This window comes from Orbilia oligospora, assembly GCF_000225545.1.
Source record: "Orbilia oligospora ATCC 24927 unplaced genomic scaffold scaffold00215, whole genome shotgun sequence".
In the NCBI taxonomy this organism is placed as follows: Eukaryota; Fungi; Ascomycota; class Orbiliomycetes; order Orbiliales; family Orbiliaceae; genus Orbilia; species Orbilia oligospora.
This window is the reverse complement of record NW_011645772.1, coordinates 495054-514011: the sequence shown is the minus strand read 5'-3', so window position 1 is coordinate 514011 and position 18958 is coordinate 495054. Positions and strand designations below refer to the sequence as shown.

At 45.1% G+C, this 18958-nt stretch overlaps 7 protein-coding genes across 7 annotated transcripts; 2 read left to right on the top strand and 5 right to left on the bottom strand.

Moving 5' to 3' along the window:
- Positions 1–58: 58 nt before the first annotated feature.
- On the bottom strand, positions 59–1651 carry AOL_s00215g152 (uncharacterized protein; the record flags this gene model as incomplete). Its single annotated transcript, XM_011129354.1, has 1 exon — positions 59–1651. One exon carries the CDS (start codon positions 1649–1651, stop codon positions 59–61), a length of 1593 nt encoding a protein of 530 aa, XP_011127656.1.
- A 1099-nt stretch (positions 1652–2750) lies between these two features.
- AOL_s00215g151 (uncharacterized protein) lies at positions 2751–4417 on the bottom strand (the record flags this gene model as incomplete). The annotated part of the gene is made up of 2 exons (XM_011129353.1): positions 2751–3931; positions 4009–4417. 2 exons carry the CDS (start codon positions 4415–4417, stop codon positions 2751–2753), a joined length of 1590 nt encoding a protein of 529 aa, XP_011127655.1.
- A 1488-nt stretch (positions 4418–5905) lies between these two features.
- Positions 5906–6731, bottom strand: AOL_s00215g150 (uncharacterized protein; the record flags this gene model as incomplete). Its single annotated transcript, XM_011129352.1, has 3 exons — positions 5906–6178; positions 6260–6495; positions 6566–6731. 3 exons carry the CDS (start codon positions 6729–6731, stop codon positions 5906–5908), a joined length of 675 nt encoding a protein of 224 aa, XP_011127654.1.
- A 2367-nt stretch (positions 6732–9098) lies between these two features.
- On the bottom strand, positions 9099–11243 carry AOL_s00215g149 (uncharacterized protein; the record flags this gene model as incomplete). Its single annotated transcript, XM_011129351.1, has 8 exons — positions 9099–9648; positions 9716–9942; positions 9998–10201; positions 10266–10510; positions 10567–10599; positions 10659–10869; positions 10934–11054; positions 11116–11243. 8 exons carry the CDS (start codon positions 11241–11243, stop codon positions 9099–9101), a joined length of 1719 nt encoding a protein of 572 aa, XP_011127653.1.
- Positions 11244–12635: 1392 nt separating this feature from the next.
- Positions 12636–13073, top strand: AOL_s00215g148 (uncharacterized protein; the record flags this gene model as incomplete). The annotated part of the gene is made up of 1 exon (XM_011129350.1): positions 12636–13073. The coding sequence occupies one exon, from the start codon at positions 12636–12638 to the stop codon at positions 13071–13073; it is 438 nt and encodes a 145-aa protein (XP_011127652.1).
- A 600-nt stretch (positions 13074–13673) lies between these two features.
- On the bottom strand, positions 13674–14096 carry AOL_s00215g147 (uncharacterized protein; the record flags this gene model as incomplete). Its single annotated transcript, XM_011129349.1, has 1 exon — positions 13674–14096. One exon carries the CDS (start codon positions 14094–14096, stop codon positions 13674–13676), a length of 423 nt encoding a protein of 140 aa, XP_011127651.1.
- Positions 14097–16719: 2623 nt separating this feature from the next.
- Positions 16720–18918, top strand: AOL_s00215g146 (uncharacterized protein; the record flags this gene model as incomplete). Its single annotated transcript, XM_011129348.1, has 1 exon — positions 16720–18918. The coding sequence occupies one exon, from the start codon at positions 16720–16722 to the stop codon at positions 18916–18918; it is 2199 nt and encodes a 732-aa protein (XP_011127650.1).
- Positions 18919–18958: the final 40 nt, after the last annotated feature.

The window sequence follows — 18958 nt, the reverse complement described above, 5'->3', positions numbered from 1 at the left end:
ATCTCTATCTTGCTGGTAATTCTAACGATCCGTATGTCCTCCGTGGTGCTTTGGGACTCTAGTCCACCAAGACACAACTATCGACGCAACCAAATCCGGCCGCTACTCCTCCTTCTTCACTGGAGCTTCCTTTCGTCCTTAATAGCACGCCGGCTTCTTCATTGTACACAATATCTATATCACCAGGTTCTCCATCCTCTGCGTCTTTCCAAACAACCGCCCCATAGACCCCCAATTCTCCTACTACCTTCCCCTGCATCATCTCCCCATTCCTCATCACCAAATTCTCCACCTCAGGAGGCCGTATCAACTCCATCAAAATGTAACCTTGCCACTTCTCTTCTTCCAATCCCCTCAAAAATTCCGGGATCTTATCTTTATAGATATTATTTCCTCCGCCTTCCCTCTGCGGCTTCAGCACAAACCTATGTGGTTCTTCGAATGCCAACTTTCGAGCCTTCAATCCAGCTTCGGACTCATCCATCGGGTATATCGCTGCAAAGGTCTCAAATATCCTTTCCACAATACCCTCTTCACCCCTTTCATTGCCCATGAACTTCTCCAAATTTTTCTTTTCGGCGAGTACCTGCTGTACTTTCTTCGACCCGGCCAACTGTGTTAAAATAGTCGGACATTTGATAGCTCTCGATTCCTCCAAAAAGTACCTAGTATTCCATTCCTCCTGTCCCGGGTAGTCACCAGGTCCATACCCAGCCCTGTAATACACCACCGAAATCTCATAAACCTGCTGTTTCCTCCCATCGAACGCATGCGGTGGTACAAACAATAACTCATAGTTAGGCCGTACATGATGTGTGTACTTCCTAATCTCCTCGAACGTCACCCTAAAAACCCTAATCCCGTACTTCTGTGTAAGATGGTACTCCAACCACCTCTGATCGAATGCATTTCTTTCTCCATCTTGAATCACAAACATTATTCCATAAGAAGAATTAGGCCCTACTGATGCTGCGGTCTCCAGTGTATATTTTGCATCAGGCGAGACATCTTGAATGTATACTTCGTGAGCCTTTGCCAATCCCTCCGCTAATCTTTCAAGTGCTTCGTTCCGGGGTAATGATAAATCATTGATATAATCTGCTGTCGGTGGGTAAGCACCACTTCTCCATAGATATCGATGTAAATCCGATACTTTTGAAGCTAATGCACCGAATGAACTTGCAATGGTGTTGAACTCGACTTGTCGAATCCCTAATGGCGCGAATTCGGAATCTGAGGTGTGGACCATGTAGTCCGAACGGAATAGTCCTAGGGAGTATTTATGATGATAACCGTTTTCGGATTTTAACCGGGTGTGGATGGCCCAGAGTTTTGAGATGAAGTCGTCGACGAGGGAGAGGGAGGTGCTTAGATCTCCTAGCCATGATTGGTCGGCTGCTACACGGGCGTAGAGGAGGTTGCAGAATGGTTGGAGGGAACGGGCTTCTTCGAAGTGGGTTCTGGGGAATGGAGACGGCCAGAGGGTTACCGGTGCTGGTGTGGCGAGGGAGTTGGAAGGGTTGGTGGGGATGAAGGTGGGGGCGGGGCGGACGATAAGACCGTGGGAGAGGGAATAGTCGGTGAAAGAAGTGATGAGGTAGGAGAGTTGTTCCGCGGTGAGGTTTGGAGGGTATGAAGGGTATGACGACATTATTTCGAAATTTTTATTATTTACTAGTAATTGAAGCTGTTGTTTTGTTGTAGTTAGGTAACTAGTGATATTTTCGAATTCGGATTTCGACTGAAAGGATGGGTCGAATTGCGCAATGCAATGGCGGGAAAACGGGTTCAATTAGGCCCCGTCAGGATGCGACCGGGAAGCGTAAGAGACCAATTGGCTTGGGAATTTAATTAGTAATTCGATTGATTTATAACATTTGAAAAGCGGGCTAAGTAGAAGTACAAATTAAGTACTTTGGAGGGATATTTGAAGCATGAAGCCTACGGTCTTAAATCATCACAACCTATATTTTCCGGGGTTTTATAATCAACTGGATCACAGTTGGTTGCACAGACGAGATCTGATTTCAAAGCAACCCGCAGGCCCGCCCTGTAGCCACTCGACATAGTAGGCAGGCCAATACAGTCCGAACCATGCCCACTTCGGCCTGGAAGGCCCCCAACGCAATATTTCCAACAGCACACTCGACTTTGACGGTCGTTTTGAAATTTATACCTAATCGATATTTTCTTTTACCGGATTGCTTTCATTAATTTGCTAGACCCGCCATATCCAAATTTATTGGAACGATGGTACCATGCCAACTCCGAATACTTTTTGCCCGATGGAGGGTAACACTTTCAAAGAGTTACCCAAACGGCATAGGTTGCGAGTGTGTTTGAGATAGTGATTCGAAGTCGATGGTAGAGGGGTCACTTGATACATCGAATAGATGTACTAACGATTGAAATCATTTGGCAAGAATAGATAAAATAGAACATCATATCCAACGTAAATTAGGAGCCCTGCAACCGTAACAACTGAATGGTTGGGTCCTTAGTACTATACTCTGAGATTTCAGCTATTGTTATGTAGCATTAATTGATCAATTGGTCAAACGCAAGTCAAATTCCAGGCTTATCGCATTCTGTGTGTACATGTATAGATGCAGCATTGAAACAAGGGTATATCAGTAGCCACTGTCTCTAGGACAACTGAGAAAATATATATAAAAACAGAAAATATATTTGTCTTTAGAAAGGCCCAAAGCTAACGACTAGCCTAGCTAAAATGAACTATAAAACAAAAATCACTTGGATACGTCACGCACTTCGTATCTCGAAAGAGCCGCTAGAAAATCGTCGTCATTATCATCATAGCCAGCTTTATCGGAATAACGAGCTTTATCGGAATAAGGTTCTGCGGGGTCTTCTAATTGCTTAGTTCCCAGTTCAACAGATTTCGACTCCGGCTCCGTGGAGTTAATTGGACCCGGGGACAGGACCACAGGCGGATTCGTAAGGAAACTCGAAAACCTCGATAAATAACCCAGAGCGCATTCTTTCAAGTCATCCTCCTCGGGGCCATTTTCCAGAAACTTTTTTTCCATCTCACTTTGAACTTCCAATTCAAACATTCTACACGCCATCGCTTGCATCAGTTCCTCTTTACACTTTTGTAACAACATTGCGCTGTACTGCTTAGCAGAATGCCTTTTGGAGTACTCTTGAAGGCCCGGATTCCGTTTAAGTAGACAAGGTATTAAATCCGACGGGAGGTATGGTATCTGCGCCTCGTCGCAATAAAAGTCCTTTAATCCTCGAACCTCCACATCGCCAAGTATATGGCCCTTAACCCCCTCGGATGGCCAGGTTGGGGTTAAATGAGTCCCCAGGCCACCTTGTTCGAAACACTCTCGAGTTCCACAGAGACTCAACTTTAAACTCTCCAAATTTTTGAATGGATGTTTCGCGAACTCATCCCACCATTGTCTTGGGTAGTGAGCGACGTGAGCGAGTGTAAGTGTTTTCACATTTTCCGGTATTGGGATGAAAAAGGAGGAAGAAAACAAAAAGGTATCTAGTCTCATAGTGTGCAATTTTTTCAAGTTTGAAAAGGCTTCTCCCAACCCTTCTAATTCGGAATGTTGAATCGTATCTTCAGACGGTGTAAGCTCAAAACCGAGACCTATCGGTCCACTTGACAAAATCTCGAGTTGTTCCAAGTTGCTCGTTCGTTTTAATAGTTCTTGGAAGTCCTTTATTTCATCAGATATTGTACCCCCGGGTGACCAATACGCCCACCAATCCTTATAACTTTTCCCAAAGAATATGGCGAGCTTCGTTAATTTACTTGTATCGAAAAACCGTGTCATATTTGCTGGGCTCATGCGACTCGATAGAGAAGTAATTGAGAATTCGAGAGGAGAACGAGTAAGTGAATAATGTTTGAGAGCGATAAAGAGTTTAGAAAATAGCACGTCTTCGGAAACTAGAGAAATCGGAATTATTCATGTCAAGTCATTGTTCAACTGATAATATATATCTTGAATTGTTGAAAATGCTTACCAGGCTTACTGATATATAGTTCTGCATTCAAAATATCCATCTTTCCGGATTTAATTGCAATATTTATGAGGTCCAAGAAGTGACTTATATCATAGGCCGATGTTTCCGTTTTCTTTTGATTATCCCCATCGACGACTGTAAACTCAATATGTAAGCCCCGCGATCTATCGTATTCGGAGCTTCGAAGAACCTCCAGGTCCTCTATTGGTACAGTTGCGCCCCCCTCAGCGTGCAATTCTTGGAATTCTGAAATGGTTTTCACCGTCTTCTCGTCGATTATTCTTGATAGAGAGTAAAATGCCACTTGGCGAATATGCTTGCATGTTGGTAGGAGGCTCACTAGGTCCTCGAAATCAAGAAGATCGAAGACCAAGAGAAGAACCTCGGTGGGCATGATTGAAAGCGACATTTTTTTTTGCTAGAAGTGATGATTTAAATGTATAAACCGAAGTAATTTTGTCTCGTACACGGACCTGGAGGGGTCAATTGATCGGTTTCTTCGCAAACACGAGGGTGAGGGTATTACTGTGTTATATCGATCGAAGCTCGACGAGCCAATGGAGTGTAGCTATTATATCGTTACAGTCTGGAGTCTGGAGTCAAGAGGCACAATGGGTTGAATTCGTGAAGCTCGAAGGTTGTATTTAAATAATCTGTGATTTACATAAATTCCCGAATACAGTCATCATATTTCGCGATAGTACTCATTGTATTGAATCTCCCCGGTCCCAAGCGGGACGATTGAAACTTAGCTAGCCAATTAACTCAGCAGTGTGTGAATCTCGAGGTCACAGGTGCTGTTGGCCGATGCAGTGACACAACACAGCCCAAGGAATGCGCGCCAGAAAAAGTGCAGGCAAGTTTCCCTCCGGACACTAAACATCGTGACCGCGTGCGTAGCCAAGGCGTGAGTCATATTTAGCACGTTTCTCCTTCCACGACTGCCCATTTATAACGTTTGTGATTTTCATCGTGTCCGGAATAGTGATATTGCTTTTCATTGCAGGATCCAGAATTCCAGAATGTACGAAGCCTTGCAATGAGTTTTGGCGTTTCTATTGATAAAATACCACATAAAGAATTGCCAACGCATAATAAAGTCTCGAACTCGGCTCCCGTTTTGCGTTTAGACTAAGTGAGCACTCTAAGCTATATATTATAGATTGATCTATGCGCCGATTGGAACATTGTCAACTTACTATATGGATTTTAGTTGGATTAATATTCACGTTGTCAGAAGAAGTGATTGTGAACGCTAAAATTCTGTGATATTCAAGTGTGAAAAATATACATTGGTCTGTTTAGAGAAAGTCCGCGGCAGTCTTCCATAAGGGAACCAATCGGCTAGCTCTCAGATCCAAGGGTATCATAATGTATATATAAGAAAAGAAGAATAAGAAAAATGAAGAATAAACAAATGACAAAGAAAAAGTAAGAAAAGTAAAAAGGAAACCCTTAAGGGGAGAGAGAAAGAAAAAAAGAAATAAGTAAATACTCAATGGAAACCAACGACATTCCGATATATCTACTCAAGCAGCCGAACCCTCTGTTCACCTTCACTACATGTCACTATAGATCTGGTAAAAAGGAAGAAATGGAAGGTGGTGCTTGGGAAGATGAGATATATCCTCAAGAAACGGTCGGAGGCCGAAAGCCAGGCCCTAATATATGCACCCTAATATAAATAAAGAAACTCCGACAGAAAAAAGGCAAAAGATATCCCATATAGTATATCGTTACAACCAGTCTCCGGACCCCGAAACATGGCCCTATTCTTTTATACAATAAGCCTTAAAAGTCATCCGCCTTTTTTTTCGCCTAAGAAGCTTCTCTTTTGTATTGCATTCGGAAAATGGGTTGATAAAGTGAATAGAATTTCCAACTCTTGAAAGCTCCTTTAAATGGCACCCAATCCTCGCTTCTCGTCGATCCTTCTATATCGCCTCTGTTCCTTCCTTTGGTTGATAACCATAGCAGTGCAGCACAACATCACAAAGTCGAGGCCGACGATTCCGAAAAGAGCAGTGAAAACAGTGTTGAAGAATTCGTCCTCGAAAGCAGTGAATGGACCGACGCATGGCTTTGTCTGCGAGGCAGCCAAAGCGTTAGGGCAGACCTTGTCGGTAACGAAGAGGGGTTCCATGGCAGAGACATAACCGCAGCATTCGAACTATAAATATTATGTGTTAGACCGGAATTCAAAATGAAACATTTCATGCATAAAAGGGGATCACAAAAAAGGAAGGCGAACCTTTTGCTGCAACAATGTTTGGACGGTCGGTCCAACATCGATCCAGGCCTGGTACATCTGCGCTCTCTCGGTGAGAGTGTCGACCCAGACGAGGATACCCAAGACCAAGGAATAAACGGCACAAACGACCAACATCCAACCATGTAATCTCAACCAAAAGAGAGACTGTGGTAGTAATATTGCGGGTAACGAGAACATGAATGCCACAGCGCTGATAATACCATTGGCGAAGATTGCTACCCGTTGACAATTTTATGTATTAGCATATAATTTATATATCACATTGTTTACGGATGTACTACTTACGAGTGCAAGGAAGATAGTAGAGCAAGATAACGTATGGTGAGTTCTCAACATCTAATTTCATGGTATCCATATGTTGCATGAACAGATGGCCTGCGATAATGAGCAATATCGCACTGGCCAACTGGAGAATGTCGAAAAACAGAAAGAACCCGAGTAACTTGTTCATCTTGGCGGTGTTCGTGATGTATTATTCCCTAACGAATGTCGGTCGACGATGGAAAGGAAAAAAAAGGTTGCCTCCTCTTTTTCCTCTTAAAGTCGTACTGAGTCCCCGAAAGAAAAAATCCCGCCCTTCGAGTATATATATCGATCTACCCCCGCTTGCAATAAAACTGTCGACGGTATATCGGATTTTAGGTAATGATAGTCGTATCTTAGACCGATTAGTCGGACCAGTTCTGCAGATGCCAGCTCAAAGTGGGATCGTATGCCGGGTAACACAAAAAAGGAATAGACAAGGCCAGCCGAAAAAATAATTAGTGAAAAATAGTTCGAGTCTACTTGCTCAGCAAGGTTGTCGAATATATTAAAAAGTTGATGGTGATAGGTCGTGGTCGAAAAGAGAAACTATAAGCCCAATGTATAACTAACAGAAGCGAATGAAAGGAAAGTGAACGCGCAGCGTTTACAAAAACGAGAAAAGAATGTAATAAAAAATTATGAAGAATAGAAAAGAAAAAAAAGTTGGTAACTAGCCCAACAGATGATCCAAAAACCAGGAATCAGGAAGAGATGACGAGAAAGAAAGGAAGAGAGGTTTTGTGAGAGCCTGGAGGGATTAGCATTCTTGATATATTCAGGCAGGTTTGTTCGTGCTGTTGCGGCCAGGAGCTGCTTGGCGGCGTCCCTGTGCCATCATTCACTTCCAAAGACGGGCGCAGGGTATCATCAATTGGGACCTTTCCCAGGAAAGATTAGACGATTCAATTGAAAGACTCTGGCTGAAGCACCTTGTTTCCCAGTAATATTTCTAAGGACCTCTCTTAGTCGAGGGGAAGGTGTACGACTGCCAAGACAAATGTCCAGGAAGTTTGAAGCACTTTACGTCGCCTGTCTTTGCTAGATCCAAGGTAGCAGCACAATCGTACGATATTGCCGGATCCGATCGTTGAGGACACTATGTCTGCGGTGTAGAATGTTTTAAGCTGGTCGGAGCACTGTCTGGACAATGTTTAGGGTGACGGGCTGCCCTAGCTCGGAAAGCACCTCCCGAGTGGATTCCCCAAGCAGATAATTCCCCGAGGTGTGGCTCAGGGCCGTTAAGCTGCGGGTCTGCTTGTTTGAGGTTTCCTCCTTCTCTTCCAAAGATGTTTCCAATGTTTCCCAGGCTTTAAAATTGCTGTGTAAAAGATTCAAATTCAAAAAGTGGTCTAAAAATCATACGATGAGAAATATCTGTGGAAACTTGTAACGGTATTAATATTGTCGTCGCGACACTCCAAATAAGAGAGAACTGGAAGGCTTCAACCGTAGTCGCAACCCTTTCCGGCGCCAGTGACACAATGATACTATTCTAAGCTCACCGGATCATCGAATTCCAGCCTGTTAGGCGGCTAGAACAACATAATTCCGCCAAGGAGATCTTTGTTTAATCCAAGCTTAAAATTCTTCGATAGTCTTGTGGCACGATGGTCATGCGATCCGCAAGGAAAAGAAATGATGGATGTTTCCTATCCAAAGAAACATCCTTCGAAGGGAAGTTTTTTTCTATCCGTTCGGTTTTCTCTTCTCTCGCATGAATCATGGCATGCAGAAACAAATCTCGTCTCAAAGCAGTCCTGTCAAAAAAAAGCCCAGACCCCTTCGTTGAAATTCCCTGAGGCGTTTCGCGTAACAGCCCCAGGATTGAACCAGGAGCTCACTCTCCCATTGGCTGTATTTCTGTTCTAACGTCTTGGCGTAGCTGAGCCCCCGTAGCACCGTCAAAGGCTTAACTTCTCATGCCAAGTGTCGTCATGGGAAAGTTGTTCTTTTTCCTCCCAAATATCCCTATGGATATCTCGGATGGAAATTTCGGATATCAAAACGTTAATTGACAAGTGGTTCCGGTTGCTCTTGTTTCTTACGAGTGCAAAGATTCGCGTGGCTCTTATGTATAGATATCGGCCTAATATCCGATGACTCGAATCAATTGATAACAATCGAAGAGCTAACTTAAATGTTAAGCACTCTGTGCATACGTTCGCGAATTCGGGCTGCAGGAAGCTGTGGCACAAATCTGCATCTTGAAAAGTTTGGACGAAACGGGTAACATCCAAGTCGCCGTCAACACACCCATATCGATAAAGCGAGCCAAGGGCGCAAACTGTTGTGCAGACTGCGCCGCCAGAATTTTTTGAGACCAATAATCTTGTAATTTATTTCTTGCCTAAGCTGCTGCGGTAATAACATAAAGCAGAAAGTGCTTCATTACTACTTTATCCATTTAATTCCATGGTTCCTCCGCCTTTACTCTGTCTTTGCATTCAATTTTTCTGACATCTTTCCTGTGATCTTTAGCGCACGAGGGGCATCGAGCTTCGGCATGAATAATTCAACCAACTAGATAGAAGATGTGATGTGAGCAAACCTCGGAACTTCGAAGGGAAACTGGGGATATTCGATTCGCGAAACTTTTAGCGTTGCGAGTACATACCTGAATCTTGTCAGCCTTTGAAAACTCGTTCCCTTTCTTGAACAAGTTATCAACGTCTTTCCTTGTCTTGACCACATGGTTCAAATATTCCCCCTCTTTCGCCCCGAAGGTCTCTAAAAGTTTAGTGTGCTTCCATGGCTGAATGTCGTTATATCCGGCATCCTCTCCATGGATCATTCGCTCAATAGTGTAACCCTCGTTGTTGATGATCACAAGAATCGGCTTGAGTCCGTGGCGGATCATAGTAGAGACTTCATTACCTGTCAGCTGGAAAGAACCATCGCCGACGAAGAGAATGACTCTACGAGAAGGATCGGATTCTTTGATCGCCAATGCAGCACCTTGGCAAGCGCCTACGGAATAGCCAATTGAACCCCAAAGGACTTGAGAGATGGCTGTGACTCCTTTAGGAAAGCGGGTCTCGATGATGCCAAAGTTGGCCGTGCCACTGCGATACATATTCATTAGCAATGCACCTTTCTCTACGACCAAAATTGAAAACTGTTCGCGCTTACGTCTCTGTAATAACCACATCATTTTCTTGCAACCAGTTCCCAATGTGTGGCCAAAACCAAGAATGGGTGATCTCCTGGCTATCTGATTTCTCAGCCTCCTCGTTTTTGAGCACAGGTGGGGCAGATTTAGCGCTATCCGTGTGTCGGATTTTATGGAAATCCAAAGAATTCAGGAGTTTCTGGAGGACGGATTTCATTGTGATGCCGGGGTAGGTGGCATATCCAATCTTGATGTTTTGTGAGCGAATATCCATGCTTGGAATCCCGGGGACCGAGACTTACCTTTGTGTGATCAGAGTGGAGCTCGATCGTATTCTTCGTGCTAGTACGATACGTGAAGCCACCACTGTTGAAGTCACTCTTCAATGCACCAATTGATATGATAAGATCTGCGCATTCAACAGCCCCTTTGACATCCGGTCGAGAAACCGATCCGACATAAACCCCCCCAAATCGTGGGTTGGTCTCATCGATAGCACCTTTCGACTATTATCCAGAACCTTCGATAAGCTTCTTTTCTTTAAAGTAATCTTTCTCGGGGGCTACGCACCATTGGCGTAGCGAACGCAGGCAACTGAGACTTATCGATCAAGTCATGAACCTCGTCGACAACGCGGTGTCGAATGGCACAGGCATCCACCAAGATAATAGCGTTGTTAGCCGCATATACCATCTTGGTGATATTTTCAATAACATCACGTTCGATCTCAGGATCATTCTCGGGTAATTCCAGGTTAATCGGGGTCTTGAGTCCCTCGGCAGGGATTTTTCGGAGGACCATGTCGGTTGGGAGGGCTTTTCGATTGTGACATTAGCTAAAGCTCTATATCAAGTGATTAATTTCTACGTACCGATGTATATTGGTTGGGCCGAGACGTAGCATTCTATGGAACAGTATTTATTAGTATGATATAAATGTATATATGTTCCGATCTGGGAATACCTCTCAGAGCGCGATCAATATCCTTCGCAGCAGTAGTCGGGTCATTGAGATTGACCAGTTGCGACGAGATGTTCCTCGACATGTTAGCGAAGACGGAGAAATCGCCATTTCCGAGTGTGTGGTGAAGAAGTACGCCCTGTTTTTGCGAGATAGTTGAAGGAGTGCCGACAACGTGAACCACGGGGACACGTTCGCTGTAAGAACCGGCGACCTATTATAAGGAATATTTAGCGCTAGTTTCAACCAGTTTACTTACAGAGAGAGTAAAACCTTACAGCAGCAAGAGCAGACAGTTCACCGACACCGAATGTAGTGATTAAAGCAGAGATTCCTTTGATTCTAGCGTAGCCATCCGCAGCGTAACCAGCATTAAGCTCATTGCAATTTCCGACCCAACTACGGTAACGTCAGCGAAATCATCATAGAGAATAGAGTGTATCTGGTAAGTTTGGATTACTTGAGCCCAGCGTCACCAAGATTATCTAATGCTACAAGGTTGTAATCACCGGGAACACCGTGGACAGATCGAATACCAAGCTGGTGTAGACGCTTGAAGAGATAAAGAACAATAGTCGTTTCGGCCATTTTTTGCGTTGTTAATGTTGTAGTTTATCACGTCTTACCGAAAATGGGTAATGACGTCGAGGGATCCTGGCTTAGGAATGTGGAAGCAAGCGGATCAAACGCGCGATATCGAATCAATGGATAGAAGTGAACGTGGAGGCCGTCTGTAGCAGTGCAGTGGAAATATTTATCCGTGAGAATAGAAATTTGGCGATATTTTATACTGCTACGGAATTAATATAATAATGGAGAATTGAAAAGGGCCAAGAATTACAAGAAGCACATCCCTCGTTGAATAAATACGGATTGAATAAGATCTCTGAGAGAGAGCATAAATTCTATTTCTCGTAATTCTCCAATGCAACTCCACATGCATTTTTCCGACCCTCGTTCCTATCGAACCCGACCTCCCAGTCACCGCTTTAACCAATTCGAATTAGTGATCGTTGAACAGGCCACTCCCCCCTCGCAAACGTCATCCGTATCTAAGTACCTGTCGCTATTCGGGGATTTCATGGAGAAAATCTTGAAGAAGTGGTGCGATAGATATGCAAATCCCGGACCCGCTAGCCTGAAGCCGTTATCCAGACGGGACGTTTTACGCAGCCGGACATTAGGGCATTCTTAGTAATATTGTTCAGCATTTTTGCGTCCGTGTACGCGTGTGTCAAGACGGTCCACTAATGTATCGGATTCTTCCACGTTGCATCCTAAGATATGGTTGACGATGGTGGGATCTTAATTCCGTGACCTATTGACATTTATCGCTGCAGGTCTGTTAGTGTAGTACTGTGCAGTGCATTGATTGATGATCTCTTCCATGCCCTCTCAGCTAGTCCTTGCCACACTTTGTGTCACCTTTGCGTTGTTTGTTGGATTAAAGACATTGGCGCCAAGTCTTCTGGCCGTTGGTGATGCTTCCGTCGGTCTCGAGTCTCGATCTGGATCTGGTCCGGGCTCGAGATGTTAACCCGAGGACACTTTATAGGTGGTCAGTGATTGTACATTAGTAGCTATTATTTCTCATGCACTGAAGATACTAATTGCCTTTCCATTCAATCTGCTCCACAAAAACTTTTGGTGATGAGATAGGCCAACAGGACGATGAATATGCATGCTGTTTGCGCGAAACAGATTCGAAGCTAAGTCTGGATGTTCCAAGCCTGTCGTCTACAGGACCACCTCAACACAAACACAAAACACAAACCTCAAACTTCAAACCTCTCTGTGTTCTTTTCTCCAGTTTTCGAAAAAGACAGCTGCTTCGAAAAGTTACTGCAAAATATCCCCAATTTCCGATTTACTTTTAAAAATACCAACAAGGTAACGTAACTCACCTCGCCCGTTGGTTGCGAACATTACCAAGACATCTTCCTTCAGACCATTTAATTTATTGACTGAACTTTCGGCAGAATGGATAGATTTTCCGTGGATCAGAGCGGGACAACCACTGCCCAAACTAATGATGGAGCTGTTATGACAAATGTCGCCGTTTGGACTCCATCTGATGAAACAGCATTCGAAAATGCTCGCTCTGCCACGGTTTTCACGCGGATAGGGACACGACATTCGCCGGATGAACTCAAAGTTGTTCTAGATGCAACACCCACCGTTAAGCAAACTTTCTGCTTATCAGTGAACAACGTGCTATTGATTTTCTCGGACAATATTGAGAGCCATAGGGCCGATGTAAGGGCCGTTCTTACGATGTTGCAGGAAAATTCGATGAAAGCAGATCCTCGGGATTGTGTTTGGGATGCTGGGGAGGCGACGGATGCAGGAATTAGGCTGGAACAAGTCGGGGAGCACAAGGCCTATATGGTCGTCAATACAGGCCGACCTGGAGCATGAAGTCGGCTACTATTCACCGATCCATTATCATGCTCTCAGTTTGTTACGAATTCCACATTGGTAGGGTTCGGTTCCTGCCTTGAAAACATACAGGGCTAGGTAATTTTTTCACAACTCAATTGTGGAAGATTGGTTATGACACTTAAGATGTCGGTCATCGATTTTGATGTATTCAACAACAAGTAGACAAAAAGATACCTGATTTCGGCGAATTCGCGAAGTGCGAATTACCTTGTACTAGCAGGCCGGGACAAGACAAGTAATGAAAGTAGAAACTAGTGACTTAGCACGGGTCATACACGTGGTACTATCCGAACATGTGCACCAAAAAAGCCTGTAAAACACGTCCCCTTGCGAAATCCAAAGGATATATGAGACCATTGCTCTTGGAATAAATCCTCAAATTTTGTAAACTCCCTTTGTCGAGGCTCTTCAGATCGCCCTGAATACCAGCCTGTTCGTCTATCCCCATCTCCTGGCAATATTCCAAAAAGTCGTATATATTAATATAGTATTCGGAAAGTACCTAAATATAGGTTAGTACTGGAGTAGACTAATTATTTCTTATGTCGCACAAAAGCGATTTGGATATTGTAAAGATCAATCAAAGCTTATAAGAATTTCCTTTACCTTCTTACACTTCGTTATACTCGTCGGAGGGGGATCATCTGGTTCGAACATAGCCACCAGTCTCTGCCATGTCTCGAGTTTGTTACCATCTCCGAATCTCGTGGTGAACTCCGAGTCAATCGCTTCGAAGAACTTCCTCTTCTCTGCCAATCGCTTCTTACGGCGCCATTTCTCGGCTTTTGCCAGATCATCGAATGTTTTACGGATGTTTAGCTTCGTATCGCTGTTGTATTTGAATTTTGACCCGGGCCTAGATGCGTGCTCGTAAAAGTACTGATCCACCGGGGTTCGCCTTCGTGGCGCAGTTGAAGTCTCCCCGGTCGCATCGTCATCTGATAAGGCGATATTTGAAAACCTCTGGCTCAGGCCATCGAGAGAGTTGTGAGTCGCCATCCTATATTCGCTTTAATTCCTTCACTTCCACCCGATCTGACTGCACTGATAGGGATTCTGAGATTATTCCCCCTCATCAACCTAAGTGAGTTAACTGGAGACCTGAGTGTTTTCTTCCGCAGCTCCCCGCAGTTAAGTTGGGGTACTTAAAGTTAGTCTCGTATCCAATAAATTGAACGTTAAGGCAAGAGCCTGGTCATATGGGATGCATGCCTTCTAGCCAATAGCGGATAATCATGTGTACGGTACATCTTGAGGTCATGGCCCTCACAATCAAGTATCAATCTTAAGCAGCTGTGCCACGCATGTACACCTAGGCTCCTGATCTGTAGTAACATCATGCAGGCATATGCCTAATGCTTGTTATGTGGTTGACTAAACGAATATTCGAGAGGTGGTCGATTGTTTTGTCTCGCGCCGTTCTTGTTCCCTTTTCTATTCTAGCTTAGATATTGTTATATTATATTCTGATCATTAGGGTAGACGTAAAATAAATAAATAAATGAAGTAAAATAAAATAAAACCAATTTTTGATCGGAGCATTGAATTGCATGGCCTGGCTGGTTCCGGGATTGAAAATTAACAGCCTTGTTGTGATTCTGGTGTTGATCACGTGGCAGGGACTGGCTTAGCCTTGTATCCGGACAGTGTGCTTATTATGCCAAGGCTGATTCACTAAAGGGGTTTTGCATTGGCGTCATGGAAAGGGACTTGGGAAGGGATCGGATGAATAAGGTAAATTAAATCAGGGCAAACCAAATGTGTTTTCCAGTCGACACTGACAACACCACAAGATGTGATTGAAGCTGTAGAATCATGCGCTGGGAGGGTCACCAACAACATCAGTCTGCGGGAGCGCGATAAATAATCAAACAGAATAGTTAAGTAGTAATAATGTAACAAAGGGAGCCCAGTTTTTATTGAGATCCAGACCGATGAGTGTGAAATATTCAATTTTTCATTCGTAGACTACAAGGTGAAGATATAATGATCACGAAGCAGATATCTCTAAATGCGGTTGGAGACTGCTGTAAATGATTCTACATGTCCCGATGGGCTGGACAGGTCTTTCGAGACTACGATATCGAGAATGAGATCTTTTGCGCTCCACCAGAGATTGCATCGCGTGCGCAATTTCAGTTGTATTGAGGGAATACGGGCTAACTTTTGTACGCGCCTCTTTTTGAGGAGGCTGGGGAGAACTTGGGTTTTGCGAATAGTACGCGGCGGTGCGCCTCCTCTTGAGGCTGGAGAAACGCAGAAATGAGGCTGGAAAATATCACAATGCCTCACCATAGCTCGAGGTCAATGCCTCACGATCAAGGAGATGCGACCCAGTATGCAGGCCACAGTCAGACCTCGGTCTCTAAGGGGACTCTTTCATATTTTAAAAGTGAGGTTCAAACCCAGTTTCTATGCGGGTTTGCGTGGTAACCAGCGAAGCCATGGAGTTTCTTGCAATTTGGTTGAGTCCCAGGTGCCATTTTCGAGTGCCAGAAAAGTGCCAAAAGTGCCAGAATTGCAATTAAAAAAGTGGTCCGCGTGCGGGGATTCAAAGAAGGGTTTGGGGTGTGCCATTTTCAAAAAGTGGCAAAATGCCGAGCACAACACAAAAAGCAAGAATGGCACTTTTGGCACTTTTGGCACACCAAAATTCTGGTAAAATGGCCATCACTTTTTTGCAGAGATTTTCTGAAAAAGTGGCACCACCCAAATTATGTCTGGTACGGGCGACAGCATTCGACAGCAGGACTTTGCAACTAAAGAAGAATACTTTTCTCCATCCAAGTTTTTCGCAGCCGCACCAGCCCTGCACCAGCCTCCTCCTTCCAACTGTGGCGAGTAGCACGTGATACTTACATGGCTTGCCAAATCTCTCGTACAGAGTATTGCAAGCTCATGTTGCGGATTGGAGGGGCGCAGAAACCTTCAACCCAAATTAATCAGGAACGTCTAGAAAATCAATTTACAAGGCAATTGGCACTGTTACGATGGGTGGCGGAAATGTTTGGAGAAGAAGATAACTCTTTCTTGTAGTCGTCTACACTCGAAAAAATATTTACTTCCGCGAGCGTGAGGCTGTTAAAAGGTGCCTGTATACATGCTGATGTGCACTGGCGGCACAGTCTGTTCACAGGGTTGGTGTAAGTAGGAGGCCTCTTTGCTTCGCGCGGGAAAAATTTAGGGGCACAGCCAATATCCCACACAGGACATGAACGCTATATCACGTGATGCAACACGTTTGTCCGTGGTGAACGCGTTGTTCCGTCCCATCACCTGACTTCTCCATTGATGCACCACCCTATCCATCGATGATGATGACTTTGGAAGCTTCGCGGTCGATACAAAGCCAATCACTTATCGTCCTGCACCCCTCCTGATTGGCCCCTATGACCTGAAGCCCGAGTCTCTCTTCATCCATTCGCCATCCCTTCCTCCCAACCGGACACCATCGCGAAGTACATCAACATTCCAATCGTTTGTAGACCTAGATGCCTTATATGTATGTATGACGGGCTAATTATATAACCATCTTGTAAGTTATGAAGCTACCCTTTTCAACGATGCTTCAGCTAATAATAATTCATTGGCTCTAGTCTAGAGGTGAATCTGCACCGTCAGAATGCCTCCCTCAAAACCACCACCAGTCACTAAAAAAACAACAAAACCCCAAATACAAGACGATGATAACATTGCCAATATCAGATGGAGTAAGGCATTAGAACTCGCTCTAGCCGGCCGTATGGTGGATGAATACAATTCTAAATATGTTGCCAATAAAGCCGCTACATCCAAAAGGTGGGCTTCTGATATCGGTATATTGGACGCTGATCCGCGTGGGAAAAAGACGAAACATCATATCACGAAGATGGTGTTAGATTGGAAGAAAACTTGGGATTGGTCGCAGGGGACGGGACGGGGGGATATCGAGAAGGATGGATCCATTATCAGCCTTGAGCAGCAGTGCCTTGAGAAATGTCACTTTTTCAAAGCCCTGTTGCCGGTCTTCGGGAATAGTTCATCAGTACAACCGTCTGCTCAATTGACGAGCACTGGTATGATTTCGACAGCTTCAGTAGGGACTTCACAGGTTGGAAGTGGGAACCAAAGGCAGGCCCCCGAGGCGGAAGCAGAGGCCGATGCCGAGGCTGAAGACGATGATGAGGAAGATGAAGCCGAAGAAGGGGAGGAGGAGGAAGAGGCGACGGTCGAGTGGCGCGAAAGTGATGACGAAGACCAAGTCTCAAAGGGGGGCGAGGACGAGGAAGATGACGACCAGCAAAACCGCCCGAAAAAAGCCTCATCTAAGGGCTCAGCCGGGCAAGATACTTCGCTATCGCGAGCAGGCTCTGCAACCCCTCGACAGTTCATGAATTCGGCTGCTACACCCTCAAAAGCCTCTTTTGGTTTCCGCGGAGGGAAAAGGATGTCAGCTATTGATGAGATGCGAGCTATGATCCAGGCCCCCGTCGAAGCCCAAAAGGCAAAATACGAAGCTAAAGTGGCTATCGCCAAGTCGGAGCTTGATAAGGAGAAAGCCCAGAAGGAGCACGAAATAAAGATGGCTCGTCTGAGTATTCTGCAAAAGGAGCAGGAACGTTCCCACGAGATAGCTATCTTGAATGCCAAGTCTGAAATCGATCATTACAATGCGGAAATCGAAAGGTTGAAGCTGAAGCGATCGATGGGGCTGGACCTCACTGACGAAGAAAAGAATTTCATTTGCCAACCGGCACCCAAGATGCCTACCATCGAGGCTCCGAAATCTATACTAGATGACCCGGACCTCATTATCATAACCAGCCGCCCGGTTGCGAAGCGATCTGATTCTGTTTCAGCCGTCAAACGAGAACGTGAACCGGAGCGAAAAGGCACCAAGAGGAAACTAATGCCGGACGCTACCCCTAGCACTACTATCGGTTTCGAAGTCACGCGTACGCCAACTACCACTCAGCGCGGCCAAATTAATGATGTCACGCCCACCGTAAAGCGCCCCTCGAAAAAACCAAAATCATCAGCCAACTTGCTGGAGAAACAATCCGTTCCGGATTCGAATCCAACACCACAGTCTTCGACCCCAGCTCCTTCAGACGGTGGAACCTCACCAGCGATTGAACCTGTGCTGGCTAGGATACAGCGGGCCAGTATTACTACAGTCAAAAGTAATGATAAGGTCGGTGATAAGGTCGGTGATAAGAGTGGCAGTAGGGCTACCGCTAAGGTGGGCAGGACGCAACTGGAACCCCAACCAAACCAGCCGTATGCCGGCCCGCCTCAACCTCCTACACCATCTCAACGTGCCCCTTATGACCCCAACTATCCTGATGAGTTTTACCGCAATGTGCATGCAGAAGAAGATGTCCTCTACAACGAAGGATATCAACGGATGCTACAGCAAGGTGGCTCGGTTATGATGAACGAAGCCTGGCAGGGACACGGATACGCCCCTAATAAGAATATGTATCGTGAATTTGAGCCTACCGGACCCCAAATGCAAAGGTTTTATGGGGAGGACCAGTTATCCATGGATGACCAAGCTCTTCGTCACCAACGTGGTATGTTCTTCAATAGCCCTCACCCTGGTAGATTCACGGGTTCACGTGCTGGTCATCCACGCCACCCTGCTATCGGGCATCACCCGCACCCTATGCAATATCCTCATCCATATCATCCGTACCCTCACCCTCAGTCTTTCGGAGAAGGTGGTCAAGCTCCTGTTCCCGGTAGAATCGACTACAGGTCAACTAGTCCAGATACTGTAATCACAACTGCTTCGGAAACTAGAGCCGATCCGTCCCTCGAAGAAACGGCAGAGCCATGAGTTTCGAGATTTTTTGATTCTGAACGATGTTTCATGACGG